General features: G+C 40.9%; 2 protein-coding genes across 6 annotated transcripts in view; one reads left to right on the top strand and one right to left on the bottom strand.

Annotated features, from left to right (window-relative positions):
- LOC143895589 (proton-coupled amino acid transporter-like protein acs) overlaps nucleotides 1–14,627 on the top strand; it is a 231,777-nt gene that overhangs the window by 45,695 nt on the left and 171,455 nt on the right. The gene's annotated exons all lie outside the window — the stretch shown is intronic.
- Nucleotides 1–14,627, bottom strand: part of Scalloped (TEA domain transcription factor 1 homolog scalloped) — a 167,242-nt gene that overhangs the window by 42,712 nt on the left and 109,903 nt on the right. For all 5 annotated transcript variants that reach the window (XM_077402835.1, XM_077402839.1, XM_077402837.1 and 2 more), the window contains 2 exons: nucleotides 7,536–7,660; nucleotides 4,551–4,689 (listed from right to left, as the gene is read on the bottom strand). In XM_077402835.1, coding sequence (XP_077258961.1) covers nucleotides 4,551–4,689; nucleotides 7,536–7,660 — 264 coding nt within the window. The remainder of the gene's footprint in view (nucleotides 1–4,550; nucleotides 4,690–7,535; nucleotides 7,661–14,627) is intronic.

The raw sequence follows: 14,627 nt of genomic DNA, 5'->3' as shown, positions 1-14,627 counted from the left end.
AGAATCGAATGTATTTTTGAAATAAATTGAACAAATATTTATTATCGAACTCCTCTAACGGTGCATGTATGTATATGAATAGAGGAAGTTGAGCCCCACGTGTGTGTTAAGGCAACGTAAACCATCCCCTAAGCTTTTTTCAAGATAACTTGAAAAGTATTAAAGACAGCTGAACTTTGTTTTCGTAGACGTGTAATGCCAAATGTTTGTTATACAACGTGCTTCTAACAAATATAGATAATTGTGGAGTAACTTGAACCATATGTTGGGCAAGGTAAATCACTTTCGTAATCTTGCAAAAAAATACGTTTCTCGTCGTTTAAGGCATATTAATAATAAAAAATAGTCTATAATAATTATTGTATTATATATAGATTATATTCTAATTTATTACAAACTCTCTCTCTAATTTTTATGTTTCGTAATATTATTACTCCTGAAAGACAAAAACAATGGAATATAAACGTTGCATTACTTATGTAAAGTATTACACAAACTATCTTAAAATTATCCGACATCGCTATTTTTACCTTTTTATCGTACACACGCGAAATGTACACCATGACACTTACTAAATAGACTACATTAAAGTTCTATGTTAGTTTTACGTGCAACAAAAAGCGACTAAAAAGCTGTGAAGTAGATTGACTGCAAAGTAAAAGTTTGTATACTATAACCTTATGCTGTATAAACGACACACACCAAATCTTCAAGTTTAATTTTTAACTTTATGACACATTGTGCCACGCTGTCGCGTTAGATTAGAGGGCCAGCAGAGAGAGAGAGAGAGAGAGAGAGAGAGAGAGAGAGAGAGAGAGAGAGAGAGAGAGAGAGAGAGAGAGAGAAGAGCTAGTAATTTCACTGCTGTCCGCTATTAGGTTGTAACACTTATTCTAGATATCGTGATGATTCACGTTGTCCACATGGTTCGCGTTACTCCAACTTCCTCTATGCTCGCAAATGAGAATACGTTCTGACGATACATATGGCGCGACGCTCCGCAGTGTAAAGACATTACTTATACATATCTTGATATATAATAAGGCTATCACTCTGTCTACACAAATTATCACATTGACCTATTCTTTCTTTACTTCTTTAAACATCTAAGGATTGTGTATATTTAATACGCTTTTCTCGACGATCTCAAAGCTGAATGACCTTTATCGTATTATTATCAATAACGACACAACGCGCTACGCGTGAAAAAATTTCAGATCGATTGGATTCACCCTCTCGTATCGCTTCGGGAACGAGAAACGATCGTTTCTCCGCGGTGAAATCTGGGCGTCGGCGTCTAGATAAGGGTAAGAGAAAAAGGAAGAAGAAACGAGAAGGCGAGAGGAGAACGGTGCGGAGAGGAAAGATCGAAGGAGGTAAATTGCCCCGAGATATTTAATCCCGCGGAAAGGCCGAGGGATCTCTCTTTTATTGGCTCGGCGAGTGAGCAACGACGGACGAGATAAGTTTCCCGTCGGATCGATGGCCAATCGCGTTAAGCGATTTTCGCGCCTCGTTATCCTTTGTTTCCATCCGGTGGACGGTCGACTGCATCTCTCGTCGACGACGGTATATAGGTACGGTGTACGGCGCGGGCGTCGACGGCGATGCTCCTTCGTCTTTCGTGACGTCGAAGGATCGATCTTATATCGCGTCACTCGCGCGTTTCTCTCTATCTTTCTCTCTGCCGACGCGAAGAATCGCCGACTTTCACATTCCTCAATGCCAGGGGAAATTACCGAGGGGTAAACTGCGTCCCGGTGAGAGCGACTTCTCCGTCCGTACGAGACGCTATCTTCCGATAGCGACGACGCCGAGATAGCGAGCGAGAAGGATTTTCACGTGAGATACCCCCACGCAACTTTGTATTCGTGAAATCGTTCTCGTCTTTTTCTCTTTCTTCTTTGAGATATTACAAATTACGTAGATATCCCAGAAAGAGGGAAACATCTTTGAGACAGTGTCTAGAAATGTACACTAATTTACTAATTTACAAAAAAATCACATTTTGTATAATAAAATATAATAATATCGGAGATATTTGTTCACAGATTTGTACGAAATAATTCTTAAAAGGTCAATCTTAATTACGTATTGAGCCTTAAAAACAATCCCTTACATCAACCTTTTTCTTGAAATCATCCAAATACGTTAATTAGTTGATAAAATCTAATTTACTAAAAAGCTGTTTACCTCGATATCAAACGCTTCATTAAATTATTCCACTGCCGAACGTCGTCTTGTTACAAGCAATTATAAAAATATGACACGCCATAGTTTAAAGTCCAACAAATACTACTATCATCACACATTTATTAAAATTTCTGCGATTGCAGTAATTCCATCATGAAGCGCGCAAAGTGAAGACGAAACGAGGATAAGGGTAGCAGCGAGACGACGCGACGCGACGCGACGCGACGTCGCTTCGACATTTATTGTCGTCGTCGTCGTCGTCGTTGTTGCTGTTTTCATCCTCCAGCTCCGTGTCGACACGGAGGAGCCTGAATTAAACTCCATTTTCATAGAGCGCACGCATCGCGATTGACGTGCCACCCGCTTGGCTTAGCGCGCCAAGTGCTTTCGGAAATTAAGCGACATTGTGCCTTAACGAATGGGATTCATGCGAATATGGCCTACGTCCTCCTGCCGAACGGTCCGGAAAATTTGCCCACCAAGACGCAAGAATGGAAGAAAAGTGGCAGCGACCTGGTCGCATCCCCGAATGCGACGGGACTGGGAGTCAATTTCAGGGTTCGTTTACAGCCCTTTCGGGAATAACAGTAGCCTCGGCACGAGGTGCACCTCCACCCCCACAAACGTACCATAAAATTAATTCTTTTAACTCTTTTAATGAGAGATGAAGAGAGTTTCGTTGAAAAAGAATATAGAGCCCCATTTTTATATATTTTCATCTAATAATAAGTTTAAAGACTATCTTATGTACACGTTTGAATAACTCTATTTAATTATAAAAGCTTTGGGGATGCATTTTTAAGATGTATTGCTTATACATATACGTCTTCTTCATAACGCGTTATCATGTAACTTAAGAAAGAAAATATTGCTGTTTACACACGGACGCTAAATATTAGAACTAATACATCTGTAATATGCACGTTCTCCGAAATGTGACACTTAAAATCCCACGTGTGTGCAACGCGTATACTTGTTTATGGTTTTTGCAAATATGTTTTGTATATCTGTTCGAGACGAGTTTGTATTCCGTTGGCACAAACTCTCGACGCGACGCTAGCACGTTATTACCGTTTTCCATAAAGGAGCAAAGCTGTACGGCGGCGAATTCACGGCAAGAAAATGAGAAACGTAATACAAAAGATAGGCAAAGAGGGCACAAAAGTAGGGGTTCGGCACCGCGGCCGGGGACGGCCAGAGGGGCGAATATTCCTCCGAAGGCGAGGCATTATTGCTTCGGTGGCGAGTTCATGGCGGTTAATGGTGGTGGTGGTTTACTGCGGTGGCCATGGCGGTACCGCCGGTCTCGTACCGGGCAATATCTGGTCAGTCACGTAGACTGACCTCAGCATCGGAGCAATAACGACGCCTCGTCTGGACGTTTCTCCGTCACCGTCATCGCGTACGTGGAGGACGGCGCGGGCGCGGGCGCGCGGCGAGCGGAGGTTGGCGAGCGGTGCTTGCTGTCAGTAGTGTGCTCGTCACATGGAGAACAACGTTCTTTCCTCGGACTTCCCTTCGGGTGGCATTAGGCACGTTACTCGACATAAAGCAGCCTCGAACGAACGAACGTGCGGCTCTCTCGCTGAGTGAGTTCAGCTTTACGAGAATGTGAGCGCATCCGAATGGATTCGTCATCAAAGCGAATGATAAAATGTCGTATCGGACAATATATTTCGTCAATCATTAAATTTCTTTCACCGCAATATTGCGCGAATCGTAAGAAATTAATAGTTTGAACAGAAAACAGTAGAAACTAAAAAACTGACTTTGTAAATATCAACGTCTCTTTTCCTCCCCTCGCTTTCTTTCCTCGATGAAAGTAACGTCCCAAATGAAATATAAAGTCATCCTTGTCTACTATTTTTTCAAAAATTACAAGGCTCGTATTATTTTCATAAATGGTAACCGAACAACATTTGACGTAGTAACGCAAGTCAAAGTCATTTTTTCGTATAAAACATTGATATCATATGTGTTGTCATTTCGGCATAATATTGCATTTGCAAAGATTATCTTTTTTAAGAAAAAATCGATCACGAGTATCTATACTCTAATTAATAATGTCTAATTTTATTCGAGACTAACGTGTAACGATTGTCAAGTACTTGCGTGTATGCGAAATAATATACTACATGCGTGATTTTTTGAATGTTACGAGCTAAATCATTTAACTTGGCCCAACTCATTCTTATCGCGCGGCATATACCTTTGTCAGCTGCGTGACGTGACTATATCACATTAATCACATATACACATACATTGCGGTGATGAGAGTTCAGCAAGCCTTAAGTCATATAACGAAAGGACTTTTGTGCGATAACGTGGAAAACGATAGAAATATATGTGGCACTCACCGTACATCTTCCCTTCGTCGGAAAGGATGATTTTGCGTCGACCGCATGGCGGATATATGGTAAGAGCTTCCTGAAAGCTCTGTTCGATATCCGGCGACCACACACCCTCCGCGTCCGCTGCCGACAGGTCCTTCTCGTCCTGGAAAATACGATCATCTAATCTAGCATAACCTAAGAAGGATGGATTGCAATTATCATACATCAGCTAGAGCCCCGACACCCTTAATCTCAATCTCTCACAGAAAAAGATAACACATTCTTGATAATATCGTAAACCAATATAAAAATAATAAAAATAATAATATTTGTCGACATATACACATATTACATACTAATTTTTTAATTCAACGTAAAATCCCTATTTGTGCAATTGATCATTAATCGTGGAGTACAACGTAACTATTTACGTTTCTGTGTCAAAATTGAATCGTCGACAGAACAGTTTAAGCCAATTCTTATTTGTGCATTTTTTATATAATCCTGTCAGTGATTTCAATCATAAAATCATATTTTGAAAACAAAGAAACTTTATGAAATATACTATACGTATAATAAAAATTCATTATTATCTCAAACTCTTGTAAAGAAAATAGTATAAGAATAATTTTAATATTTAATAAAAACAAGTCCGCGCACTTATTCAACTCTATAATACTTGCAGGAAAACTCGCATTGACGTGTGTTCCGCTATCGACGTAGCTTTCCAATTAGATTTCTACTTCTTATCGGCTATCACGTTCCGATCAAAAACGTTTTCAATTCCGAGGCACGTCAATCATGATTCTCGCGCAAACATTCATCACATTCGTCACGATTACGTTTCGTCGCAGGAGAGTGTTCTCGCCGTGATGCATTTCGACGATCTGAGCATCACGTTCGAGAAAAGTTCATTTATTTGCGATTCCGCCGCTGACCGTGCGCGCGCGCGCACGTTATCTGCCGCGTCGATCGCGAACGTGGCCGGACCTCGGAGACTTTCCGCCCTCTGAAACAAAGGATCCCCAGCAGCCGCGAAGCCACGCCTGGAACGTGGCCGAGTAAGTGGACTTAACCCTTTCTCTTTCTTTCTCATCGACGCGAGAGAGTATCTCGCGTTTTCGCCTCTTCGCCTCCGTTTTTCTTTCGCGCCGTCCATCGCATCGAACGCCGCACGGTGTGCTAGGATACCTTCTAGTTCGAAGGGTGACGATGTTGCGCGAATACGCGATATACAGAACCATCTAGTAGTTCGAATAGTACTTCGTTGGATTGGAATTTCTCAACGAATCGAAAACCTCCGTGCCGCGCAAAGAGAGAAACATGCGTGATCCCCCCTGTTTCTCCGTGCCGTGCCGAGAAACGAACGGTTATCCTGGGCGTTTAGATACCGAGAAGTGCGGAAAGGGTGCGAGAAAACAGGCTATCTCTTTTCTGAGAACCCTAGTCACGTTCGCCACGTTCGATATAATATCGTCGAGCACGCGATCCAAAACGGCAGATTCTCCGTTGATACGAAAAAGTCCTCGATTTGATCTCGGTTCGCGTTGATCAAGGCCTAAGGCCCAGTTTCACAAGTGTCGGTTAACTTTTAATCTTAGATTAACTCACTCTTCGTCTCCTTCTAACATCCACCTTAGAAAAAGACGAAGAGTGAGTTAATCTAAGATTAAAAGTTAACCGACACTTGTGAAACTGGACCTTAAGAGTCTAAGAGTAGATCAACTAGATCTGTTGATCTACTGTGTCTCGTTCGTACGAGTGACTAAAGTTTTCCGACAAAAAAAAAGAAACTTTGCGCACTTATTTCGCTCTCTGTAAATGAATAGAGAGAGAGAGAGAGAGAAACAATAAATAATATTGAATAATAAAAAACGAGGAGTAAAATGTTGGAAATGTCTTTATCGCATTGGCGAAATTACATGCAAAAGAAGGCAAAAGAGAAAGCCAGAGAATTAAATTATACAGTCGACGTCTAGCTTTGAAGTGGCTTCCTTCGTACGTCTGACCCAAATAAATCCACGTTGCATGTGCCAAAGTTAACGAATTAACGTTTAAATAATCCCATGCATTTTTCATCACTTTAATATATTCATGATGTTGTCTTACCACAGTAGAATATATTTCCAAATGCAAATAAGTTTTCCAAATAAAACAACCGCGAAAGTGATTTAATTTTGAACCGTGTGATATTTATAGAGATCCAAGTATTGAAATTTCAATGTCGCATAAGCTAACCTCTCTCGACATCGATATAACTTTGTTATTTAGTTCAAGCTGTAATGTTAATATTAACCGTAAGTTCGATATTAACTTTAGGAATATTAAAGATTATAGAATATTGCTAAATAAACTGCCGTTAAATTTTATTTTGGCGTTACAAAATGCCCTATAACGCCTACATAATACGTTTAATATCATATCTTTTATCTCTCAAATATTTTGGAACTTTTTCTTTGCCAAATGAGTGAGATAGAAAAGTAAGATTTAAACACGAAAGAAATTATGACCGCTCCTTCAACGCTAATTGTAAGTTAAAAAACTATTAAAACACGTTTTAAAAATTGCGCACGTATCACATCACGTACAAAGTTGAATTATATAACAAAAACTAATGACTCACTAACGTTCCTTTTTTACAACGTCTGCATGATAATTACAGCAGTGATAGAAGTAATCGAAACGTGGCGAAAAGTCTTACGCGCGATTTTTACCGGCTTCCGCAAGTATTGAACCAAGTAACGCGTGCACCTACACTTTACAGTGAGAAATTTTGCTTTGCTCAATTTAAGTCTTTGCATAAAATGATGCCGAAAGAATAACGATAAATGTCGGCTCTATACTGACTACTGCGGAAGTTTAAGCGCTGTGTTCTTCCGTGACGTAAGTAAACGCGAGCCGAAAAAGCTCGTCCCTTCGAACTCAGGTTGGCGAGTTACGTGAAATAAAAAAGGGCACCGAGACTACGCTCGCAGTTGTTCTTAATTGGCGACGGCATGGTTGACTTACATCGCTAATTTCGCCAACGTCGAGGTTCTTCGTATCCGAGCCGGAGCCGTTGGCGTCGGGCGGCGGCCCGGAACTCGCGGGGGTCCACGGCGCGGAAATGGTGTCGGCTGCAGCCACCGCACTGCCTGTAACAAAACGGGGGACGAATGCAGTTTATTAACTTCTCTCGGAAAAATCCCAGTCTCAAACTGTGCTCGCAGTCCAGCTTCGTAAACTGAGTTTACGAGAATGATCTGGATTTATTTTGCGAGACAGAAAGTTATTATTGCCTCTCACAAAATCTATAACTATATAAATAAGCTTTTTTCGTAAAAGTTGCGTTTAAAGTTGAGCTCGTGACATCGAAAGGATAATGTCGAAACGTATTCATAAAAGTATAAGATAATAAATACGCGAAACACGATAATATAAGATTAGTAGAACAGAAAATGATGAAAATGAAAGAATGGAAAAAAAGCAACATTCGGGTTATTTTGTTACATCCCTCAGTAGCAAAAAGTGTTTGTAACGTGTATAATAATCTTGGTTTGATAATAATAATTCTAAAATATTAATAATAATAGATATTAATTAAAATACGGAAAGTGTAAAGACGCTCGTCGTGATATTTTTCGCAATAAATTCTTTACAGTGATTTTAAAGAAAATGCTAATATATATTAGCATCAAAAGTTACATCGATTGAGAAAGACTAAAACCTATGGCCGAAAGGTTAGTTTAACGTTTATAATTAACCGAAACCAATGGCCTAAACCTTGTGATAATTATACGTAATAAAGATAGCCAGTTAGGTTGCGTAAAAAATCTTTACGGTTACGTATTTACTGGTGAAGTAAAAGTTTCTAATTTGATATATAATAAAGAAGTATAATAACGAAAGTTTTTGATTCGTGACAAGTGTGTTATCCGCAGTTCCATAATCATTACAGTACACTCTTTCATACAGGACTCTTTCTGCACATGATTCCTAAATTTATGTGGATTATTGTTTATAATAATGTTCGCTGTAGCATAACGAATTACGTCCGCTCGCTATTAGCAGCGAGCTCGTTTTTATTATCCTATTCCTGGAATATTATCTTATCAGATTAGACTCGCCCAGAGAATGTGAAGGCAGAGAAGGAGGCATATACGTACGCTACGCGCGGAGAGGAAGGTGGCGGAAAAATCAGCACGTGAAAAATCGTGGCCGTGCGTGGAGGGGTAAAAGTGAGGCAGAGAGACGGCACTCCGTCGTCGCTCTATACTTGTCGGAGCAACAAGTGTTCGCTGATATCGCGTATCAGTGCCACGGCGGCGGGTGGGGGTAGCTCGTAGGCGGTACACTCCGCCTACCGGGGGTGGAGTGTGTATGTTAAGCCCCCGGAAAAGACCCCTATTCCCCGGCTAGGTTCGTACCACCGGCGGCGGTGCAAATCCCGATCCGTAGCAACAACCACCCCCCGAGCCAAAAGCGGAGCGTGCCCCCCGCAGTCGGCCCCTTTCTCGCTCTACCCTGTCTCTCACCCTCTCTATGGCATTCGTCGTGATGACGAAATTCATCGGAGGATCATTCGCGGGGGCCAGCGCGCATGTACCGGCCATTCCAACGGCTCAAGAGATGAGAAGGATAATTGTTAATTATACGCAGATATTCGTGTTACGCGTTCCACTTTATGCATTTGGGGAAGAGGCCAAGGGAGAGAAAGCTGGGGATTGTTGGGTTTAGTGGGCCTGTACCTGGGTGAGTTGAGGTATCGTTGTTTGCTGAGCGTCTTTTTGCGAAGAGCAAGTCAGTAACGGATAACCTCGAGAAAAATTATTGCGTTGTAATTAATTTGTTATGCAAAATTCGAATGAGAAATTTTCTTTAACATGTAACATGTCGCAAAATATACATATTTCACTTATTAATTAATAAACGTTGTTTTTAGCCATTTTCAAAAAATAGATGTACCTACGCGATAAATAATCAGTTTCTTATAAATTAAAAAAACTGCTTTTGGATGATATAATTGGAATTCAACATGTTTACTTCCTCCCACTCATCTAAGCACGTTTTATTTTGCGATCTAAAATCCCTTTCAGTCCCCTTTTTAATCCCTTTCATTCTTCTAACCACTCACGTGTTAAAAAACGCATCGCTCGCGCTCTTTATAATATACATTTCCTCATGTTATTCTTGTTATAATACCGTATAAATTCTTATAATAGTAGTATTGAAAATACTAGTGTTTCAAAATGTACTGTTGTTTTTTCTGGCTTGTCTCATGAATGAACCGAAGGCGATGCTTCACATAAAGATTAGGCAAGCTAACTGTCAGGGATATACGTTTCTCCTGAAAACGCACAGAAGCTAGCAGCAATCATCCGGCCGGTGGTCGCGGCTAACGGCGAACATGATGCTCATATGCAAGCTGGAAAATGAGCGGTGGCTTAATAGAGACGCGAGATGCGGACGCGTACTCGCGCACGTGCACGCGCACGTGTGCGTGCATATGTGTGTGAATATGTACACGTATGCACATGCGCTAGCTTGCGCTAGATCGAGCGCGCGACGCCAGAACGGCAGAAGACATAGATCATGGTGGATGACGTATGATTGCATTCGGCGCTCTTGCTGGCAACGAAGACGAGGGGTTGGTGGGGGGGGGAGGCGGAGAAGAGAGAATCGAGGTTACCCAGGGGATGGAAATGTTCGGATGAAGGATAGGGTATGACCAGGCCGACCGTGATAGGGTGCGCAGGAACTTCGAGAGGGAGAACGCCTCTCGCTGGCGAAACCTCGGAATGTCCTGGCCACTACTACGATCGCGCGAGATCGCGGACATATGCGTCCTTCTCCATTATCCGCGCTGTCGCTCGGTGCCAGATATTACGGTGCTAGATTTTCCGGCTCTCGTTGAGTAATGATCGAGTCGCGACAAATTTTCGACCCGCAAAGAGAGACGGTGGCAAGGACGCGCATCGGTCGAATAGGTCGGATTATTCATGCAGTGGATGCTTATATAGGCTCCACCAGGAGCCAATACCTATATATAAGACAGCGTTCGATTAATTTTGTATAACGATCTACAAAATAATATTAATTTCTTTGTGCAGTAGAGTTCTTTCTGATGCTTGGAAAATATTTCAACGTCATACTTCGATCGTTTATACTTATAAATAAAAATACTTGTAAACGTCGTAATAATTAAAATAAACCAAAATAGATGCACGTGTGAGGCAATCTGTTTTAGGCAAATGCATATATATTTTTGTACTACTTTATAAATACACGTGCAGTGTATTATTAATATTTCTCTCCAAGAATCTATTTTTTAACTTAAACAAACCAGAAGACTTTTATATAATTCTCTATCTTAAAATATCAAAAAATATTAGTACGTACTTATATAGCAGAAGAAAATATGTTAAACGTTACGTACACATCTGGATAAAACTTCCTAATTTTGTTACTGCTTTATTGAACTACGTAATTCAGTTGTTAAATTGTTGAATCTGGCTGAGGTTCTATACTAAAATAAGAATTATGATAATGCAAAACACCCAACGTGTAGAGCGTGCAACAGCGCGACGAATGTAGAAACTTTTGAGCGACAAAGGCAGATATTATGGGACATTGTGGACATTTGCGAGAATGAGACCGTCACGTTCATCTTTCACCCTGTTTTTCTACGTTTTTGTATACATTTTTGTACGTTTTTGTACGTTTGCTTTTGAACAATATTGTGTGTGTGTGTGTGTGGTAAATCCTGAAGCTCTTGGAAACTCGACATGGTATGATTCTCGTTAAATAGGATTATTTGATTATTGTTTTATCAACGTGAGATAATCTCGGTATTTTTAGAATAAATAGAATAAGATCAAGATATCGAAAGCCCTGCAGTATTCTTGGGACATTTAAAAGTGTTATAACGAAAAAAATGTCGAAACAAAATACGAATGACTTTTTAACTCTACATCATCTGTGCATTTTAATGAAAGATAGTAAAAATCACGCAAATCTCGCGGAGTTAATCAACACGTTGAATACTTTGAATAACATACTTCGTGACGTCGCCATCGAGAACGTCATATCGGAGGCGCAGAGAAAATGTTCTTGCTAGCTGTTTTATCCTTGAGCCACATACCGACATACAGATGCATGGCATGTATCGGTTGCGGGGGACTCTACCGGGATCCGGGATGAGGTAGTAAATGCCGTATTCGCGGTGGTAGTAGTAGCGTGGCACTGGCTAAGCTGTAAATTTGGCGTATAACCATTCGGGGGTGTCCCTGGTCGAGTCCTCTGTCTCTATCTATCTCTCTCTTCCTCGTACTCCCGCTTTTCGGAGGTAGTCGACGAGAGGGGGTGGGTGGCAGGCAGGGGAGTGAGACAGGAGACGGGGGTCGTAGAAGCATTCATAGCGGGAACCAGAGGGTGGCTTCGGTGGAATGCGTCCCGTTTAATATCGCGGAACATTATATATCGCCTCTCTTGTCCCTACGTTGCCCGTGTTGAACGCCCGTGTATAACGCGTACGAACACACCCTCGCTAGCGTATACGCACGTACGCGTGACGACACCTAGCCGCTTAATCGCCACCGCGAATGTCCGATAACACTCGCGAGCCTCTCGGGGACCTTTTCATAACGCCGACGGATCTTCCGCGAACCATTGACGGAGTTATTTATCACTAATCGTACGAAAGTGGAAAGATCCAATTCAGCCTGTCGGCGGCAACTTTGGCACTTTTCTTAATCCTTTAATCCTCTAAAGTGCGTCTAAAGAGACTGCACTTGTCATTGACTTAACCGTGTAAGAAAATGTAAGGGATTAATATACATATAATCTTAAAAACATGCGTGTTGGTGAAAATTGAAATTAATAAAAACTCTAAGAAGCAATATAAAATGTGCGCTAACGTTATATCTCTTATTTCTAAAATTAGTCAAGACTGTTGGGCTCACCCGTTTAATCAACAACATCTCGAAAATCTGTTGGTCGGGATTTTTATATTTTAAATCGCTTTAAGATGCAGAAACTGTTAACACGTCCAAGTTTTCACCAAGGAGAAATCTATTTCAAGCTAACAATAAATCACACACACAAATAGTTAAAGAGTTTAAAGAAAGAAACTCCGAGATGACATGCACACGCCACGTATATTTCAACGTATTCGACCGCGAATATTGCCAAACAACAAATCGCAAACGTATACCGTAAAATCGTTCCGTGCACGGAAAGAACAGTTTTGTTGAAATATATTTAAAATTTTAGCTATATAGATACAGATGTGAAAATAATTTTGTTGCACCATCAAAATAATTACAGTAGGTTGCTAAAGTATGATGATAATGCTGAAAAAAATTAAGACATTTTAGCAATCAGTTTGAATATTCTACATAATTATTTTTATAGTCCAACAAAATTATTTTCAGATCTGTATCTAGCTAAATTTTTAGATACTTGAGCAAAACCGTTCTTTCCGTACATGGACGTTCAAAATTAGATTATAACAGCGGCGAAGCTACAAGCATTTTTATATCGTCGTAACGAGATTTAGCTTTCGCGCGAACGTTCTGAGGAAAATTAATTATCATCTCGATGCTAGTCGCGAGTTATCGTGCCGTAAAATTTATTAAGAGACGATGCGTCCCGTGCAACCCGCGCGCGCTGTGTTCCCGCCTTTTATGCGAGCCATTAAGAATTCTAATCGGTTCTGGCACGAGCCACGGCTCGATATTATCGAACGATTATACGCGGTGCTGCCCCGGTGTGTAAAGTAAAAGGTTCGTGAGAGCCTGCGCTCGCGATATAATCGAGTTTATAAATCGACCGCGACGAATCAGTCTTAATCGCCGCGCCCGTTGTACGGTTTAGATAAAATATCGCGTTAAGCGGGCGTAAAGGCACGAGCCGTTGAGACGACGATTACGCGCAAAGTTATTGCGCCACGTTAGTGCATTCGTGATCTAAACAACACGGGGCAAAGCGCCGAATACAAGATGGTTAAGTAAAATGGATGCTCAAGTAGCGTTATTAAAAGATGATCTCTTTACGTCAATTATATTTCGCGCGACCCAGCGAAATCTTATTTCAACACTCATCACGAACGTATATAATATTCTTATCAATCAATCAATCTTCGTTACTTCAGCTTCGGCCATGAAGTGGACTTTCCATGGTTCACAAATAACTTTAACACACTCATTCCTTTCACACAACCTTAACAGTTATTCCTATCTGCCTTTTCTAGATTGATCTAACCTGCTTCTTTCTCCTTCTACACGTGTTTCAACGCACATTTCCTTTTATTCTATCTCTATCTACGTCGTCGTTACATATTTTGTCTATTATTTCTTTCCTATTTCTCCCCAATTTTTGGTGTGTTCACAATCTCCTACATACCTAATGACTGATGTTATTGTCCTTACCTTGTCTGCAGAATACACATAACGTTTCCTCTTCCTCTAACCAATACTTTAACCTTTCTCCATATTACCTTACACCTCATTCTTATCAACGCTCTTACATCATCTGCATATCTACATTAACTTTTCTAAATTTTCCCTCTTTAAATTCCTGGGTCCACATTCAACCTTACATACAATTCTATTATACTTACGCATCTTCTATTATATATTCTTATTAAAAAAGTACAAATATTTCTAGGCTTTAATTATGAGAATTTATTTTTCATGTATCATTTTATAGAATTGAGGATCGTAACAAAAATTTACGATATAAAAGACATCAGATACGCGCGTGTTTCCTACTTTGTACATTAGTTCACTGGATCGATGAAAATGCCAAGTACCACGTTCATCGATAAATGAAATAACGAGTTCTCGCGTAAAGCCGAACCCGATTTCTTTGTCGTCGGCCGAGTCGAGTGATGAAAAACTCGCCCAGCAGCCACAGGTGCGCGTTTATTCGAGACGCGCACGGTAGTGATTAATCTCCGCTTGGTTAAATGAAAAACAGCGCGCTCAATTCGCTCGCATCGTGCTCTCGTATGTACGTATTTACTCGTGCGAGAGCGCCGAGCACCGAGTGCGGTGAATCATCTGCCTCCCCGTATTTGGAGCCGGAACAATTGAAAAGAAAAGCAAAGTACGCGGTGCAACG

This window comes from Temnothorax americanus, unplaced genomic scaffold (assembly GCF_048541705.1).
Source record: "Temnothorax americanus isolate GAGA-0224 unplaced genomic scaffold, ASM4854170v1 Scaffold16, whole genome shotgun sequence".
Lineage (NCBI taxonomy): Eukaryota > Metazoa > Arthropoda > Insecta > Hymenoptera > Formicidae > Temnothorax > Temnothorax americanus.
The sequence above is the reverse complement of the archived record's forward strand: the minus strand, read 5'-3'. Positions and strand labels throughout refer to the sequence as shown.